The following is an 18756-nucleotide window of genomic DNA, read 5'->3' on the forward strand; positions in this document are numbered from 1 at the left end:
CTCCCGGCGCGCACGGCCCGGCCCCGGCCCCGGCCCCGGCTCGGGGAAAGACCGGCCGCGCGCCACAGAACTACAGCTCCCAGCATGCCGCGGGACGGAGCAGTCCATCCGACCCAGAGGGGAGTCGGCCAAGCGCACGCAGCCGCCCCCCCCCGCGCCGCTTCGCCCCCCTCTCCCCCAGCCCTCCGAAGCCCCGCGCAGTGCAGACCCCGCCGCACGCCCGCTCCGCTCCGCTCCGGCGCGGCGCCGCCCCCGCCCCGCACAAGGGCCGTTTCCGCAGAAGCCGCCGACCGCGTGGCGCCCCAACCGCCCGCCGCCTGGCCCCCTCCCGGCCCGGCCCGGCCCGGGGCGGCGCCGACCACCAACCTCGTTGCGGCACCGCGCCGCGGCGGCCCGACCCGAGCTGAGCCCGGCGCGGCCCGGCCCGACAGCTTCCGCCCATAGTGCCGGCAGGCCCTGCACGGCACCTCCGCCCTGGGTTCCTCCGAGCCAATCACGGAGCGTTTCCGCCCTGAGTTAAGGCTAGCCGTGACGCCGCTTCCGCCCTGGGTTCCCAGCCAATCATGAAGCGTATCCGCCCTCAATGACGGCTCGCCAGGACACCACATCCGCCCTCACGGTCCAGCCAATCACGGAGCCGTTTTGGCCCTCAGGGAAGGCACGCCCTGACGTCACTTCCGCCCTCGGTTCCCTCGCAGGTAACGGGTCTCAAGGCAGTTTGTTCCCTTTAAACAATAACAGAGGGCGGCTGTGCTTCAGAACGATGGCATTTCTTGAAATCTATAGGAAGCAGTCCGTGAAATATGATCTCGGAACCTCGCCTTTTAAGCATTAGAGGCAAACCTGCTATTTGTATGTGCTCCTTAGAAGCTAAACTGTCAGTCTGCAATTGTTTTACCTTTACTGCAACTCAGGACCGCACTCGGAGCGCTGACTCAATGCCGTGTGTGCTGTCTCCAGCTAGCTGTCAGGCGCACGCTGCTCCACGGAGAAGTCAAATTTCCTCTGAAATTGCTTACCCAAACCAGTATGGGACGCAATAGGAAACCAGGGAGGAAGCAACCTCTCCTCTGCACTCAGAGTCCGTCCTGCCGTCAGCTACAGCATGGGACAGAAACCGTATTATTCAGATGCGGAGGTATCAAAGATGATCCTCTGAAGTCGCATCGGAGAACTTGAGGCTGGGGGCTGGCAGGAAAAAAAGTAACTAACAAGACAAGCCATCCTAAGTCTGTAAAAAAAAATAGAAAAAAAGGAAAAAATAGAAAAAGGTCGGAGGGTGGGGGTGGGAAGGCAGTAAGAATCAGCCTGATAAAAGGTTTACAAATGAGATGAAGAAGAAGAGGAGAAGGGGAGAGATTGTCTATGCAAGGCAAGAGACCCAGGAGGCAAAGGCTGAAGTCTAGGCAGGCAGACTAGAATGTGACGAGGAAACATGCTGGCTTTCTATGAAGAACAGAGCTAGCAGCAAGGAAGTAATAATGGCAGACGAGGGAGACTAGTGCCTTTTCCTTTCACGTGAACATACTCCCTTCACTAGAGCCTACTCCCCTTCAGTATGAAACGAGGACCAACGCTCACAAAATTCAGTTATAAAATAGGAAGCTGCCCTTTGGCAGTCTCTTTCTAAGTGCCCATACCCATCACTTGCTCCTCAAACACTTGCTCATACGTTAGAGAAATGCTCAATCAGTCTTGCTAAAAATACTAGCAGTGAGAGCCTAGACTCATCGCTCCACAAGCGAGTGAAAGCAATCATTCTGCCTCGGTGCAAACATGCAGTATCAGTATGGGACAGACCACTCACAGCCTAGAGCTTCTACTTTCTGTGCTAATTTTTTTTTAGCATATATTCTTAACAGTTGCGATTTGCTATTAGCAATCTATATCAAACATTTGATGTTTAATGGTAGCCTGCAACTCAGCTGCGTTCGGCATGGACAGGAAAGTGCTCATTGGTAGGAACCTCATAAATTGCAAGTTAAGCAGGGAACCTACGTTATAAGACACGTGCAGAAACCGCAGCACCTGAACGTAAGCTAACTCCTTCTCTACGCTGGGTATCAAAAACCAACCCTGAATAACTCTCGACATTGCAGAAGCAAGTCCCAAGAATGTGCCCGTAGAGGAAAAAAAATTGGGATGGCAACAGAATTCATTTCAGAAGAGTCTTTTGAGGCAAGACTTCTTGCAGCCTTCCAGTAACTCACCAACAGAAATACGCTTTTGTTATCAAAGACCTCTCTGCATTACAGTTTGCGACGTGCCAGTTTCACACATTTTCTAACCCAAGACCAGCTTCTCGATGCACCCCTCGAACGCAAGAGAACGGATTTAGTCTATGCTGCCTGAACTGTACTTTCCTCGGTCAGAAGGTAATATGGTTCGTTCCGGAAAGCATCATTTTTCAGTAACAACCTTCCCCACAGGGGCCAAACATCACGTTAACCAGCCCGGGAGATACTCATGCTATTTCATACATGACGATAACAGGGCAGATACTTGCTATATTCAATTCCTAAAGCGAGCCTCCTTTGGCAAAAGAAAACGCTATTTATTTATTTATTTAGATTTTTTTATTTTTTTTTTTTAAACAATGCCGTGGGTTGCTGTTTTCAAAGGCCTCTCTGTCTTCTCTGATGAAGACATCTCTCATGTAATTATGGAAGCTGCAGCTGTTTCCACTGACAAGCTCTCAAAGTCCTGGGCTCACTAACCTGTGACAGCCGCAATATCCAATTGCAGGTGACGGAATATTCTAGTTCTGCTCATTTCCTTTGAGGCCCAGAAAAGCTCATGACAACAGGAGTACCATGAAAGGACCCATAATATTACCTTTATTTTCAGCTTCTTCTAAGTCCTTCTCGTTTGCCAAGAGAATTTCTTCTCTCTGATCACGTAACAAGTCAGCAAGACAACAATCAATCTCCGCTCTCTGAAAGAGAAAAGTTTCTCAACTGCATCCTTATATGAAGTCCGTGGTGTTTGACATCTGGCTCACTTCAGCTCATTTCTACTGACACATCTTCTCGCCGTCTTGACTCCCTGGATGCTTGGAGCCAGCTGATTTTTTCCAGGACCCATTTGTGTTATAAACCTGTATTTTAAGGCTTGCCACGTGTTCCCAACCTTAAAGAGTGAGCACATACTGTTCTCTCACCTGCTCAGGCTGCAGAGCTGCCAGGGTCCTGCCACCAGCTCGAGCCCTTTCACCCTGCTGCTCTGCTGGAGGGCCTGCCAAAACAAACAAACAAACAAACAAAACACAACCACAAGACACGCAGACAAAGGTTACAGCCCATGTGGGAGGAAACGAACGCTAACCTTTCATCTTCCAACTCTTTACTCAAAGCAGGAAAACAGGTACGGTCCTAATAGACATATCAAAGAAATTCACTGTATGCCAGAACAGGAAAATCTGTATCAGATACCAAAATGCTGCCACGGTCCCCGAGCACAGCCCTTTTCAAGGCATCACGGAGATTCAGCAAGATCATCCAGGTCATAGGGGACAAACAAGCTCGTATCAAAGCTGCACACAGCTTGTATCAAAGAGACTTGACAAAGAGCAAAAGAATACAAGGACGGCTAAATCTCAGGGCGTAGGAGAAAACTGAAAACAGGGAGGCATCCTTTGAAAAAGTTTAATTAGACAACTAACGAAAAGAGAAAAGATTGCAAAACAACACGGGAATGTACAAACAGCGCTGGAAGCCAAAAGCGGCCTGAGTAACAGCTTGCAGAATAGCTGCTCTCTCCACGCCTCTCCCTGTGCACACTGAAGGGTTCCTACGGAAGAAAGGTTTTCTTCTTGGCGTGGATATCAAAGAACCTGTCTCAAACTGAAACGATACAGAACAAGTTTTGAAACAGAAGCAGAAGTAACAAGTCAAAAGGCTCACGCAGCATTTCACTAAGGAGTTCTCAAGTAGCTCACGGATAAGCTACGTTTTCATTTTTAACTCTCTTGAAATTGTCTGTAGGACAGATGACTTGAAATGTGACTAATAGGCCCGGACTTCTATTTCAGAAGCGTCCTACAGAAATTGCCAGAGCAGGAATTCCCACGTTAAGGAAAATAACAGGAGGTAAGAAAAGAACTAGCGGACACTTGATTAAGAAGACTTAATTAAGGAGCGTTAAAACAGCTTTTTAAAGCGAGGTCATACTTTATAAAGTAGAGCGTATTTTCGTGTTCTTCGAAAAAAAGTGACACACGCGAGGAGATAAGAGTTCATTTTAAAAAGGTACCTGACTATTTCAAGTGTGTTTTGGAAGACAGAAGACAAAAGAAAGAATGGGAGTAACCACGTTCCATGGTAGAGGAAGGGTCGCAGTAAGATTTCACCTTTACTTTTGCTGTTCACCATATTTGTAATCGTCTGAGACGTGGGGTTACAAGATGAAAAGCTTTATAGCTGATACAAATTTATTGCAGTAGGACAAAGTGAAAAGCGCTGATATCGCACTTTTTCCCAGAAAGGAACTTCTCGGAAAAGGAGCTAAGTTTCCTGGTGGACGCCAACTTGAACACGAAACAGCAATGTGCCTTTGCTGCAAAAGCAGCTGAGGGTATCCTGGGTGGCATTAGGCAAAGTATTGCCAGCAGGTCAAGAAAGGCGATCCTCCGCCTCTGCTCAGGAACGGTGAGGCCGCACCTGGAGTGCTGGGCCTGGGCCTCCCAGTACAGGAGGGACCTGGACACACTGCAAAGAGTCCAACGGAGGGCCACGAGGACGGTAAGGGACTGAAGCACCTTTCCTATGAGGACAGGCTGGGAGAGCTGGGACCGTTCGGCCTGGAGAAGAGGAGGCTTGGAGGGGATCTCATCGATGTCTGTAAATACACGAAGGGAGGGTGGAAGGAAGACAAAGCCAGACTTTTCTAACTGGTACCCAAGGAACAAAAAAAGGAGGCAACAGACACAGGCCAAAACATAGGATGTTCCCCTCCTGTGGTTTCCTGAACATCAGTAAATACTTTTTCGCTGTGAGGGTGACTGAGCACTAGCGTAGGCTGCCCAGGGAGGTCGTGGAGTCACGGTCTTTGTGAGGTTTCAAAACCTGTCTGGACGTGGTCCTGGAAAACCAGATCTGGGTGGCTCTGCTTGAGCAGGGGTGTTGGACCGGGTGACCTCTGGAGGTCCTTCCGACCTCAACCAGCCTGTGATTCCTTTGCAGCCGCTATGCAACCAAATAGCAAGCACAATTCAAAGCAGATAAACGTGAAGAAATGCAGAGGCAAAAGGGGAAATCAGGCCTCGGTACTGCACATAATCCTATGAAAACATCACCCCAATGCTCATCAGCGTCGAAGAGCAACTTACACGTTTAAGCTTTTGGAAAAGGCCTAGGAAAGGCAACAAGAAACATCACCAGTCTGATCAAAACTCAAAGTTAGCCTTGCTATCTCATAAACTGAAGGTTCATTTGCATCTTGGATGCTACACAGAATTTTATTTTTGCCTATCTTAAAAAGGTCACAGTAGAATAAAAACAGTTTCAGCCAAGAGAAACAGGGATCGCCAAACTTTTGGAACAGTTTCTATCATTTTTGTTGTTTTTTTTCCTGAGGCAGTCATTTCAACTAGAATCAACCATGAAATCCATCTGAAACAGCTGGAAGAAACTGTGGTTATGAAAAGCCAACCTCCTCCTTCCTTCTCGGGGCCTACAATACGGACCAAAGTCCAGAAGCCACCGAAGGAAACACGTCTGGAGATGATAAAAAGAGTACGTGATTTTGTTGATGTCCTGGTGTGAAACTGTACCTACCACCTTCCTCTTTCTAGAAAAGTACCTTCAGCATCAACAGGTGACAGACTTCACGGCAGCACAGCTCACAAGACTAGACCACTATCAGCCACACGTCTGGGAGACAGAAAAGCTAGCAAGCTCCAGGTATCTGGAAAGCAATATCCAGGACATGTAAAGTACCCATAAATCACTGAAAGACAGAATCCACTGCCGGAAGAAGCAAACGATTGTAGAATAGCGTTCGGCTTATATGCAGGGAAAGACTATCTATTTAGAATCAGGAGTGTTACTCATGACTATATACAATTCCGAGGAGCTAGCAGAAGTACCGTAGCGTCCACACAGGGCGTGCCTTCCAGTCCTTTTACCGGCTTTGTTGCCCTCCTCTGTACGCTTTCAGGGATCTTAACGTTCTTTTTATATTGTAGAGCCCAGAATCGCACACAATATTGAAGGAGAGGCTTCGCCAACGCTAAATACAGTGGGAGAATCACCTCTTTTGACCAGCTGGCTACGCTGTGTTTAATATATCCCAAAATGCTAGACGATAACCCGTGCTTCTGAATCCTCTAGCTATCTTCCCAGGGCCCTGAAATTTATTTTGATTGAACGCAGACTTCTTGCTGCAACTTTGTTGGTACCCACGTGAAAGAGCAGGAGTAGGGAATAATCTGAAGTTTGAACTAAGCTCGTAAGCTCGCTAGCAACGTCCCTGATCCAAGCCCCAGGCAGGTAGAAAAGCTCTCAGTAAAGATGGTCTGGTCTGCAGATGGGAGCCTCTGTTCCCTTCAGAAGGCAGTCACCTGTGACTATAACCTGGCACTATTTCTTCACAACGCTGGCCTTGATCTCTCGATCACTCTACAATTCCACGAAAGGAATTGCCTCCCAAGTCGTTCTTGACTGACCGCAACTAGCGTTCCATAAAGCCCTGCAAGCACTTGTTCATTACTTCTAGGATAATTCTTAAAGCTGAAGCGGGACAAAGTTTTGTCCACAAAGGCCTTCGGGGAGACTTCTGAAAGGAAAACCAGGCCAAACCAAAAAACTAGGAACAGCAAGCGGCGTGTACGTCGGTTTTGCTAACAGAGTAACACTAACGTACTAGGAATTTCCACGTTCTTTGCCCTCTACCTTGAAAGTGTCACCCAATTCTGTCAGTGTTCACCATCAGCTTCTTTTTTTTTTTTTTTAAAAATTTCCACATGGACATCTGAGAAAAACATTTCGAGTCCCCGTCATCGAGGGAGGAGAGGAGAGGAAAAAAAAAGAAAAAGAGAGGGGGGTGGGGAAGAAGCACAGCCATTCCTTTCCTCAGTAATGTGAGCAAAAAGTTCAGGCGCTCGGCAACAACAGAATCGTAGAATATCCTGAGTTGGAAGGGACCACCGAGGATCATCGTTAAGGACCACCGAGTCAAACAACGCGCTTTGAAAGACAAAACGCAGAAGAACCTGCACGTTATTTAATCTCAGCTGTAGAGTCACGTGTATTTGTACCCGCTCATTTCTTCACCTGCCAGTTTATTGTGCTACAGACGTTACAGAACACACAAACTGCAAGGTTACTACTACCTTTTGTAACCGATGCGACCTTTGGTAGGGCTAGCCGTCTAAGAGAGCCACCAAAATCCCCTTCACGCCTGGATTTCACCCGGAGGTCGCTGCGACTTACCCGGACAGCTGGGACAGACGGGCTGCTCTTTCTCCTGGGAAACCTGCGACTGCAGCACGCCAGCTGCAGCTTTCCTCCCTTCAGCTGCCGCGCCACCTTCGCTCGGCGACAAACCCCGCGGGGGTCCCAGCGGCGGGGAGCTGCTTCTGCCCTGGTGAGCCGCAGGGAAAGGAGAGAGCCGGCCGTCAGCGCGCGGGGGGAGGAAAACCTCCGAGGCGCAGCCCGACGATCGAGCGCAGCGAGGACCCGCGCCCGGCCGCCGCAGCCCCCACCCCTCCCGGCCCGACGCTCCGGGGAAGCGCCCCCGAAGGCTCTCGCTCGCCTCACCGCCGGCAGCCGCGCTCGCAGCCAGCGGCAACCTGCGCCTCCCGGCGCGCACGGCCCGGCCCCGGCCCCGGCCCCGGCTCGGGGAAAGACCGGCCGCGCGCCACAGAACTACAGCTCCCAGCATGCCGCGGGACGGAGCAGTCCATCCGACCCAGAGGGGAGTCGGCCAAGCGCACGCAGCCGCCCCCCCCCGCGCCGCTTCGCCCCCCTCTCCCCCAGCCCTCCGAAGCCCCGCGCAGTGCAGACCCCGCCGCACGCCCGCTCCGCTCCGCTCCGGCGCGGCGCCGCCCCCGCCCCGCACAAGGGCCGTTTCCGCAGAAGCCGCCGACCGCGTGGCGCCCCAACCGCCCGCCGCCTGGCCCCCTCCCGGCCCGGCCCGGCCCGGGGCGGCGCCGACCACCAACCTCGTTGCGGCACCGCGCCGCGGCGGCCCGACCCGAGCTGAGCCCGGCGCGGCCCGGCCCGACAGCTTCCGCCCATAGTGCCGGCAGGCCCTGCACGGCACCTCCGCCCTGGGTTCCTCCGAGCCAATCACGGAGCGTTTCCGCCCTGAGTTAAGGCTAGCCGTGACGCCGCTTCCGCCCTGGGTTCCCAGCCAATCATGAAGCGTATCCGCCCTCAATGACGGCTCGCCAGGACACCACATCCGCCCTCACGGTCCAGCCAATCACGGAGCCGTTTTGGCCCTCAGGGAAGGCACGCCCTGACGTCACTTCCGCCCTCGGTTCCCTCGCAGGTAACGGGTCTCAAGGCAGTTTGTTCCCTTTAAACAATAACAGAGGGCGGCTGTGCTTCAGAACGATGGCATTTCTTGAAATCTATAGGAAGCAGTCCGTGAAATATGATCTCGGAACCTCGCCTTTTAAGCATTAGAGGCAAACCTGCTATTTGTATGTGCTCCTTAGAAGCTAAACTGTCAGTCTGCAATTGTTTTACCTTTACTGCAACTCAGGACCGCACTCGGAGCGCTGACTCAATGCCGTGTGTGCTGTCTCCAGCTAGCTGTCAGGCGCACGCTGCTCCACGGAGAAGTCAAATTTCCTCTGAAATTGCTTACCCAAACCAGTATGGGACGCAATAGGAAACCAGGGAGGAAGCAACCTCTCCTCTGCACTCAGAGTCCGTCCTGCCGTCAGCTACAGCATGGGACAGAAACCGTATTATTCAGATGCGGAGGTATCAAAGATGATCCTCTGAAGTCGCATCGGAGAACTTGAGGCTGGGGGCTGGCAGGAAAAAAAGTAACTAACAAGACAAGCCATCCTAAGTCTGTAAAAAAAATAGAAAAAAAGGAAAAAATAGAAAAAGGTCGGAGGGTGGGGGTGGGAAGGCAGTAAGAATCAGCCTGATAAAAGGTTTACAAATGAGATGAAGAAGAAGAGGAGAAGGGGAGAGATTGTCTATGCAAGGCAAGAGACCCAGGAGGCAAAGGCTGAAGTCTAGGCAGGCAGACTAGAATGTGACGAGGAAACATGCTGGCTTTCTATGAAGAACAGAGCTAGCAGCAAGGAAGTAATAATGGCAGACGAGGGAGACTAGTGCCTTTTCCTTTCACGTGAACATACTCCCTTCACTAGAGCCTACTCCCCTTCAGTATGAAACGAGGACCAACGCTCACAAAATTCAGTTATAAAATAGGAAGCTGCCCTTTGGCAGTCTCTTTCTAAGTGCCCATACCCATCACTTGCTCCTCAAACACTTGCTCATACGTTAGAGAAATGCTCAATCAGTCTTGCTAAAAATACTAGCAGTGAGAGCCTAGACTCATCGCTCCACAAGCGAGTGAAAGCAATCATTCTGCCTCGGTGCAAACATGCAGTATCAGTATGGGACAGACCACTCACAGCCTAGAGCTTCTACTTTCTGTGCTAATTTTTTTTTAGCATATATTCTTAACAGTTGCGATTTGCTATTAGCAATCTATATCAAACATTTGATGTTTAATGGTAGCCTGCAACTCAGCTGCGTTCGGCATGGACAGGAAAGTGCTCATTGGTAGGAACCTCATAAATTGCAAGTTAAGCAGGGAACCTACGTTATAAGACACGTGCAGAAACCGCAGCACCTGAACGTAAGCTAACTCCTTCTCTACGCTGGGTATCAAAAACCAACCCTGAATAACTCTCGACATTGCAGAAGCAAGTCCCAAGAATGTGCCCGTAGAGGAAAAAAAATTGGGATGGCAACAGAATTCATTTCAGAAGAGTCTTTTGAGGCAAGACTTCTTGCAGCCTTCCAGTAACTCACCAACAGAAATACGCTTTTGTTATCAAAGACCTCTCTGCATTACAGTTTGCGACGTGCCAGTTTCACACATTTTCTAACCCAAGACCAGCTTCTCGATGCACCCCTCGAACGCAAGAGAACGGATTTAGTCTATGCTGCCTGAACTGTACTTTCCTCGGTCAGAAGGTAATATGGTTCGTTCCGGAAAGCATCATTTTTCAGTAACAACCTTCCCCACAGGGGCCAAACATCACGTTAACCAGCCCAGGAGATACTCATGCTATTTCATACATGACGATAACAGGGCAGATACTTGCTATATTCAATTCCTAAAGCGAGCCTCCTTTGGCAAAAGAAAACGCTATTTATTTATTTATTTAGATTTTTTTATTATTTTTTTTTAAACAATGCCGTGGGTTGCTGTTTTCAAAGGCCTCTCTGTCTTCTCTGATGAAGACATCTCTCATGTAATTATGGAAGCTGCAGCTGTTTCCACTGACAAGCTCTCAAAGTCCTGGGCTCACTAACCTGTGACAGCCGCAATATCCAATTGCAGGTGACGGAATATTCTAGTTCTGCTCATTTCCTTTGAGGCCCAGAAAAGCTCATGACAACAGGAGTACCATGAAAGGACCCATAATATTACCTTTATTTTCAGCTTCTTCTAAGTCCTTCTCGTTTGCCAAGAGAATTTCTTCTCTCTGATCACGTAACAAGTCAGCAAGACAACAATCAATCTCCGCTCTCTGAAAGAGAAAAGTTTCTCAACTGCATCCTTATATGAAGTCCGTGGTGTTTGACATCTGGCTCACTTCAGCTCATTTCTACTGACACATCTTCTCGCCGTCTTGACTCCCTGGATGCTTGGAGCCAGCTGATTTTTTCCAGGACCCATTTGTGTTATAAACCTGTATTTTAAGGCTTGCCACGTGTTCCCAACCTTAAAGAGTGAGCACATACTGTTCTCTCACCTGCTCAGGCTGCAGAGCTGCCAGGGTCCTGCCACCAGCTCGAGCCCTTTCACCCTGCTGCTCTGCTGGAGGGCCTGCCAAAACAAACAAACAAAACACAACCACAAGACACGCAGACAAAGGTTACAGCCCATGTGGGAGGAAACGAACGCTAACCTTTCATCTTCCAACTCTTTACTCAAAGCAGGAAAACAGGTACGGTCCTAATAGACATATCAAAGAAATTCACTGTATGCCAGAACAGGAAAATCTGTATCAGATACCAAAATGCTGCCACGGTCCCCGAGCACAGCCCTTTTCAAGGCATCACGGAGATTCAGCAAGATCATCCAGGTCATAGGGGACAAACAAGCTCGTATCAAAGCTGCACACAGCTTGTATCAAAGAGACTTGACAAAGAGCAAAAGAATACAAGGACGGCTAAATCTCAGGGCGTAGGAGAAAACTGAAAACAGGGAGGCATCCTTTGAAAAAGTTTAATTAGACAACTAACGAAAAGAGAAAAGATTGCAAAACAACACGGGAATGTACAAACAGCGCTGGAAGCCAAAAGCGGCCTGAGTAACAGCTTGCAGAATAGCTGCTCTCTCCACGCCTCTCCCTGTGCACACTGAAGGGTTCCTACGGAAGAAAGGTTTTCTTCTTGGCGTGGATATCAAAGAACCTGTCTCAAACTGAAACGATACAGAACAAGTTTTGAAACAGAAGCAGAAGTAACAAGTCAAAAGGCTCACGCAGCATTTCACTAAGGAGTTCTCAAGTAGCTCACGGATAAGCTACGTTTTCATTTTTAACTCTCTTGAAATTGTCTGTAGGACAGATGACTTGAAATGTGACTAATAGGCCCGGACTTCTATTTCAGAAGCGTCCTACAGAAATTGCCAGAGCAGGAATTCCCACGTTAAGGAAAATAACAGGAGGTAAGAAAAGAACTAGCGGACACTTGATTAAGAAGACTTAATTAAGGAGCGTTAAAACAGCTTTTTAAAGCGAGGTCATACTTTATAAAGTAGAGCGTATTTTCGTGTTCTTCGAAAAAAAGTGACACACGCGAGGAGATAAGAGTTCATTTTAAAAAGGTACCTGACTATTTCAAGCGTGTTTTGGAAGACAGAAGACAAAAGAAAGAATGGGAGTAACCACGTTCCATGGTAGAGGAAGGGTCGCAGTAAGATTTCACCTTTACTTTTGCTGTTCACCATATTTGTAATCGTCTGAGACGTGGGGTTACAAGATGAAAAGCTTTATAGCTGATACAAATTTATTGCAGTAGGACAAAGTGAAAAGCGCTGATATCGCACTTTTTCCCAGAAAGGAACTTCTCGGAAAAGGAGCTAAGTTTCCTGGTGGACGCCAACTTGAACACGAAACAGCAATGTGCCTTTGCTGCAAAAGCAGCTGAGGGTATCCTGGGTGGCATTAGGCAAAGTATTGCCAGCAGGTCAAGAAAGGCGATCCTCCGCCTCTGCTCAGGAACGGTGAGGCCGCACCTGGAGTGCTGGGCCTGGGCCTCCCAGTACAGGAGGGACCTGGACACACTGCAAAGAGTCCAACGGAGGGCCACGAGGACGGTAAGGGACTGAAGCACCTTTCCTATGAGGACAGGCTGGGAGAGCTGGGACCGTTCGGCCTGGAGAAGAGGAGGCTTGGAGGGGATCTCATCGATGTCTGTAAATACACGAAGGGAGGGTGGAAGGAAGACAAAGCCAGACTTTTCTAACTGGTACCCAAGGAACAAAAAAAGGAGGCAACAGACACAGGCCAAAACATAGGATGTTCCCCTCCTGTGGTTTCCTGAACATCAGTAAATACTTTTTCGCTGTGAGGGTGACTGAGCACTAGCGTAGGCTGCCCAGGGAGGTCGTGGAGTCACGGTCTTTGTGAGGTTTCAAAACCTGTCTGGACGTGGTCCTGGAAAACCAGATCTGGGTGGCTCTGCTTGAGCAGGGGTGTTGGACCGGGTGACCTCTGGAGGTCCTTCCGACCTCAACCAGCCTGTGATTCCTTTGCAGCCGCTATGCAACCAAATAGCAAGCACAATTCAAAGCAGATAAACGTGAAGAAATGCAGAGGCAAAAGGGGAAATCAGGCCTCGGTACTGCACATAATCCTATGAAAACATCACCCCAATGCTCATCAGCGTCGAAGAGCAACTTACACGTTTAAGCTTTTGGAAAAGGCCTAGGAAAGGCAACAAGAAACATCACCAGTCTGATCAAAACTCAAAGTTAGCCTTGCTATCTCATAAACTGAAGGTTCATTTGCATCTTGGATGCTACACAGAATTTTATTTTTGCCTATCTTAAAAAGGTCACAGTAGAATAAAAACAGTTTCAGCCAAGAGAAACAGGGATCGCCAAACTTTTGGAACAGTTTCTATCATTTTTGTTGTTTTTTTTCCTGAGGCAGTCATTTCAACTAGAATCAACCATGAAATCCATCTGAAACAGCTGGAAGAAACTGTGGTTATGAAAAGCCAACCTCCTCCTTCCTTCTCGGGGCCTACAATACGGACCAAAGTCCAGAAGCCACCGAAGGAAACACGTCTGGAGATGATAAAAAGAGTACGTGATTTTGTTGATGTCCTGGTGTGAAACTGTACCTACCACCTTCCTCTTTCTAGAAAAGTACCTTCAGCATCAACAGGTGACAGACTTCACGGCAGCACAGCTCACAAGACTAGACCACTATCAGCCACACGTCTGGGAGACAGAAAAGCTAGCAAGCTCCAGGTATCTGGAAAGCAATATCCAGGACATGTAAAGTACCCATAAATCACTGAAAGACAGAATCCACTGCCGGAAGAAGCAAACGATTGTAGAATAGCGTTCGGCTTATATGCAGGGAAAGACTATCTATTTAGAATCAGGAGTGTTACTCATGACTATATACAATTCCGAGGAGCTAGCAGAAGTACCGTAGCGTCCACACAGGGCGTGCCTTCCAGTCCTTTTACCGGCTTTGTTGCCCTCCTCTGTACGCTTTCAGGGATCTTAACGTTCTTTTTATATTGTAGAGCCCAGAATCGCACACAATATTGAAGGAGAGGCTTCGCCAACGCTAAATACAGTGGGAGAATCACCTCTTTTGACCAGCTGGCTACGCTGTGTTTAATATATCCCAAAATGCTAGACGATAACCCGTGCTTCTGAATCCTCTAGCTATCTTCCCAGGGCCCTGAAATTTATTTTGATTGAACGCAGACTTCTTGCTGCAACTTTGTTGGTACCCACGTGAAAGAGCAGGAGTAGGGAATAATCTGAAGTTTGAACTAAGCTCGTAAGCTCGCTAGCAACGTCCCTGATCCAAGCCCCAGGCAGGTAGAAAAGCTCTCAGTAAAGATGGTCTGGTCTGCAGATGGGAGCCTCTGTTCCCTTCAGAAGGCAGTCACCTGTGACTATAACCTGGCACTATTTCTTCACAACGCTGGCCTTGATCTCTCGATCACTCTACAATTCCACGAAAGGAATTGCCTCCCAAGTCGTTCTTGACTGACCGCAACTAGCGTTCCATAAAGCCCTGCAAGCACTTGTTCATTACTTCTAGGATAATTCTTAAAGCTGAAGCGGGACAAAGTTTTGTCCACAAAGGCCTTCGGGGAGACTTCTGAAAGGAAAACCAGGCCAAACCAAAAAACTAGGAACAGCAAGCGGCGTGTACGTCGGTTTTGCTAACAGAGTAACACTAACGTACTAGGAATTTCCACGTTCTTTGCCCTCTACCTTGAAAGTGTCACCCAATTCTGTCAGTGTTCACCATCAGCTTCTTTTTTTTTTTTTTTAAAAATTTCCACATGGACATCTGAGAAAAACATTTCGAGTCCCCGTCATCGAGGGAGGAGAGGAGAGGAAAAAAAAAGAAAAAGAGAGGGGGGTGGGGAAGAAGCACAGCCATTCCTTTCCTCAGTAATGTGAGCAAAAAGTTCAGGCGCTCGGCAACAACAGAATCGTAGAATATCCTGAGTTGGAAGGGACCACCGAGGATCATCGTTAAGGACCACCGAGTCAAACAACGCGCTTTGAAAGACAAAACGCAGAAGAACCTGCACGTTATTTAATCTCAGCTGTAGAGTCACGTGTATTTGTACCCGCTCATTTCTTCACCTGCCAGTTTATTGTGCTACAGACGTTACAGAACACACAAACTGCAAGGTTACTACTACCTTTTGTAACCGATGCGACCTTTGGTAGGGCTAGCCGTCTAAGAGAGCCACCAAAATCCCCTTCACGCCTGGATTTCACCCGGAGGTCGCTGCGACTTACCCGGACAGCTGGGACAGACGGGCTGCTCTTTCTCCTGGGAAACCTGCGACTGCAGCACGCCAGCTGCAGCTTTCCTCCCTTCAGCTGCCGCGCCACCTTCGCTCGGCGACAAACCCCGCGGGGGTCCCAGCGGCGGGGAGCTGCTTCTGCCCTGGTGAGCCGCAGGGAAAGGAGAGAGCCGGCCGTCAGCGCGCGGGGGGAGGAAAACCTCCGAGGCGCAGCCCGACGATCGAGCGCAGCGAGGACCCGCGCCCGGCCGCCGCAGCCCCCACCCCTCCCGGCCCGACGCTCCGGGGAAGCGCCCCCGAAGGCTCTCGCTCGCCTCACCGCCGGCAGCCGCGCTCGCAGCCAGCGGCAACCTGCGCCTCCCGGCGCGCACGGCCCGGCCCCGGCCCCGGCCCCGGCTCGGGGAAAGACCGGCCGCGCGCCACAGAACTACAGCTCCCAGCATGCCGCGGGACGGAGCAGTCCATCCGACCCAGAGGGGAGTCGGCCAAGCGCACGCAGCCGCCCCCCCCCGCGCCGCTTCGCCCCCCTCTCCCCCAGCCCTCCGAAGCCCCGCGCAGTGCAGACCCCGCCGCACGCCCGCTCCGCTCCGCTCCGGCGCGGCGCCGCCCCCGCCCCGCACAAGGGCCGTTTCCGCAGAAGCCGCCGACCGCGTGGCGCCCCAACCGCCCGCCGCCTGGCCCCCTCCCGGCCCGGCCCGGCCCGGGGCGGCGCCGACCACCAACCTCGTTGCGGCACCGCGCCGCGGCGGCCCGACCCGAGCTGAGCCCGGCGCGGCCCGGCCCGACAGCTTCCGCCCATAGTGCCGGCAGGCCCTGCACGGCACCTCCGCCCTGGGTTCCTCCGAGCCAATCACGGAGCGTTTCCGCCCTGAGTTAAGGCTAGCCGTGACGCCGCTTCCGCCCTGGGTTCCCAGCCAATCATGAAGCGTATCCGCCCTCAATGACGGCTCGCCAGGACACCACATCCGCCCTCACGGTCCAGCCAATCACGGAGCCGTTTTGGCCCTCAGGGAAGGCACGCCCTGACGTCACTTCCGCCCTCGGTTCCCTCGCAGGTAACGGGTCTCAAGGCAGTTTGTTCCCTTTAAACAATAACAGAGGGCGGCTGTGCTTCAGAACGATGGCATTTCTTGAAATCTATAGGAAGCAGTCCGTGAAATATGATCTCGGAACCTCGCCTTTTAAGCATTAGAGGCAAACCTGCTATTTGTATGTGCTCCTTAGAAGCTAAACTGTCAGTCTGCAATTGTTTTACCTTTACTGCAACTCAGGACCGCACTCGGAGCGCTGACTCAATGCCGTGTGTGCTGTCTCCAGCTAGCTGTCAGGCGCACGCTGCTCCACGGAGAAGTCAAATTTCCTCTGAAATTGCTTACCCAAACCAGTATGGGACGCAATAGGAAACCAGGGAGGAAGCAACCTCTCCTCTGCACTCAGAGTCCGTCCTGCCGTCAGCTACAGCATGGGACAGAAACCGTATTATTCAGATGCGGAGGTATCAAAGATGATCCTCTGAAGTCGCATCGGAGAACTTGAGGCTGGGGGCTGGCAGGAAAAAAAGTAACTAACAAGACAAGCCATCCTAAGTCTGTAAAAAAAATAGAAAAAAAGGAAAAAATAGAAAAAGGTCGGAGGGTGGGGGTGGGAAGGCAGTAAGAATCAGCCTGATAAAAGGTTTACAAATGAGATGAAGAAGAAGAGGAGAAGGGGAGAGATTGTCTATGCAAGGCAAGAGACCCAGGAGGCAAAGGCTGAAGTCTAGGCAGGCAGACTAGAATGTGACGAGGAAACATGCTGGCTTTCTATGAAGAACAGAGCTAGCAGCAAGGAAGTAATAATGGCAGACGAGGGAGACTAGTGCCTTTTCCTTTCACGTGAACATACTCCCTTCACTAGAGCCTACTCCCCTTCAGTATGAAACGAGGACCAACGCTCACAAAATTCAGTTATAAAATAGGAAGCTGCCCTTTGGCAGTCTCTTTCTAAGTGCCCATACCCATCACTTGCTCCTCAAACACTTGCTCATACGTTAGAGAAATGCTCAATCAGTCTTGCTAAAAATACTAGCAGTGAGAGCCTAGACTCATCGCTCCACAAGCGAGTGAAAGCAATCATTCTGCCTCGGTGCAAACATGCAGTATCAGTATGGGACAGACCACTCACAGCCTAGAGCTTCTACTTTCTGTGCTAATTTTTTTTTAGCATATATTCTTAACAGTTGCGATTTGCTATTAGCAATCTATATCAAACATTTGATGTTTAATGGTAGCCTGCAACTCAGCTGCGTTCGGCATGGACAGGAAAGTGCTCATTGGTAGGAACCTCATAAATTGCAAGTTAAGCAGGGAACCTACGTTATAAGACACGTGCAGAAACCGCAGCACCTGAACGTAAGCTAACTCCTTCTCTACGCTGGGTATCAAAAACCAACCCTGAATAACTCTCGACATTGCAGAAGCAAGTCCCAAGAATGTGCCCGTAGAGGAAAAAAAATTGGGATGGCAACAGAATTCATTTCAGAAGAGTCTTTTGAGGCAAGACTTCTTGCAGCCTTCCAGTAACTCACCAACAGAAATACGCTTTTGTTATCAAAGACCTCTCTGCATTACAGTTTGCGACGTGCCAGTTTCACACATTTTCTAACCCAAGACCAGCTTCTCGATGCACCCCTCGAACGCAAGAGAACGGATTTAGTCTATGCTGCCTGAACTGTACTTTCCTCGGTCAGAAGGTAATATGGTTCGTTCCGGAAAGCATCATTTTTCAGTAACAACCTTCCCCACAGGGGCCAAACATCACGTTAACCAGCCCAGGAGATACTCATGCTATTTCATACATGACGATAACAGGGCAGATACTTGCTATATTCAATTCCTAAAGCGAGCCTCCTTTGGCAAAAGAAAACGCTATTTATTTATTTATTTAGATTTTTTTATTTTTTTTTTTTAAACAATGCCGTGGGTTGCTGTTTTCAAAGGCCTCTCTGTCTTCTCTGATGAAGACATCTCTCATGTAATTATGGAAGCTGCAGCTGTTTCCACTGACAAGCTCTCAAAGTCCTGGGCTCACTAACCTGTGACAGCCGCAATATCCAATTGCAGGTGACGGAATATTCTAGTTCTGCTCATTTCCTTTGAGGCCCAGAAAAGCTCATGACAACAGGAGTACCATGAAAGGACCCATAATATTACCTTTATTTTCAGCTTCTTCTAAGTCCTTCTCGTTTGCCAAGAGAATTTCTTCTCTCTGATCACGTAACAAGTCAGCAAGACAACAATCAATCTCCGCTCTCTGAAAGAGAAAAGTTTCTCAACTGCATCCTTATATGAAGTCCGTGGTGTTTGACATCTGGCTCACTTCAGCTCATTTCTACTGACACATCTTCTCGCCGTCTTGACTCCCTGGATGCTTGGAGCCAGCTGATTTTTTCCAGGACCCATTTGTGTTATAAACCTGTATTTTAAGGCTTGCCACGTGTTCCCAACCTTAAAGAGTGAGCACATACTGTTCTCTCACCTGCTCAGGCTGCAGA

At 49.8% G+C, this 18756-nt stretch overlaps 1 protein-coding gene across 1 annotated transcript in view; it reads right to left on the reverse strand.

Moving 5' to 3' along the window:
• The window catches only part of LOC310898758 (uncharacterized protein), a 56397-nt gene extending 45379 nt beyond the window's left edge, over positions 1 to 11018 (reverse strand). The window contains exons 1-2 of the mRNA XM_083834194.1: positions 8162 to 11018; positions 7431 to 7581 (exon numbers count right to left, since the gene is read on the reverse strand). Of these exons, the coding sequence (XP_083690320.1) occupies positions 7431 to 7581; positions 8162 to 8403 (393 nt within the window). The 5' untranslated portion in view covers positions 8404 to 11018. The remainder of the gene's footprint in view (positions 1 to 7430; positions 7582 to 8161) is intronic.
• Between the last annotated feature and the right edge of the window lie 7738 nt (positions 11019 to 18756).

The sequence above is a fragment of the Anser anser genome (assembly GCF_964211835.1).
Source record: "Anser anser genome assembly, chromosome: 4".
NCBI lineage: Eukaryota > Metazoa > Chordata > Aves > Anseriformes > Anatidae > Anser > Anser anser.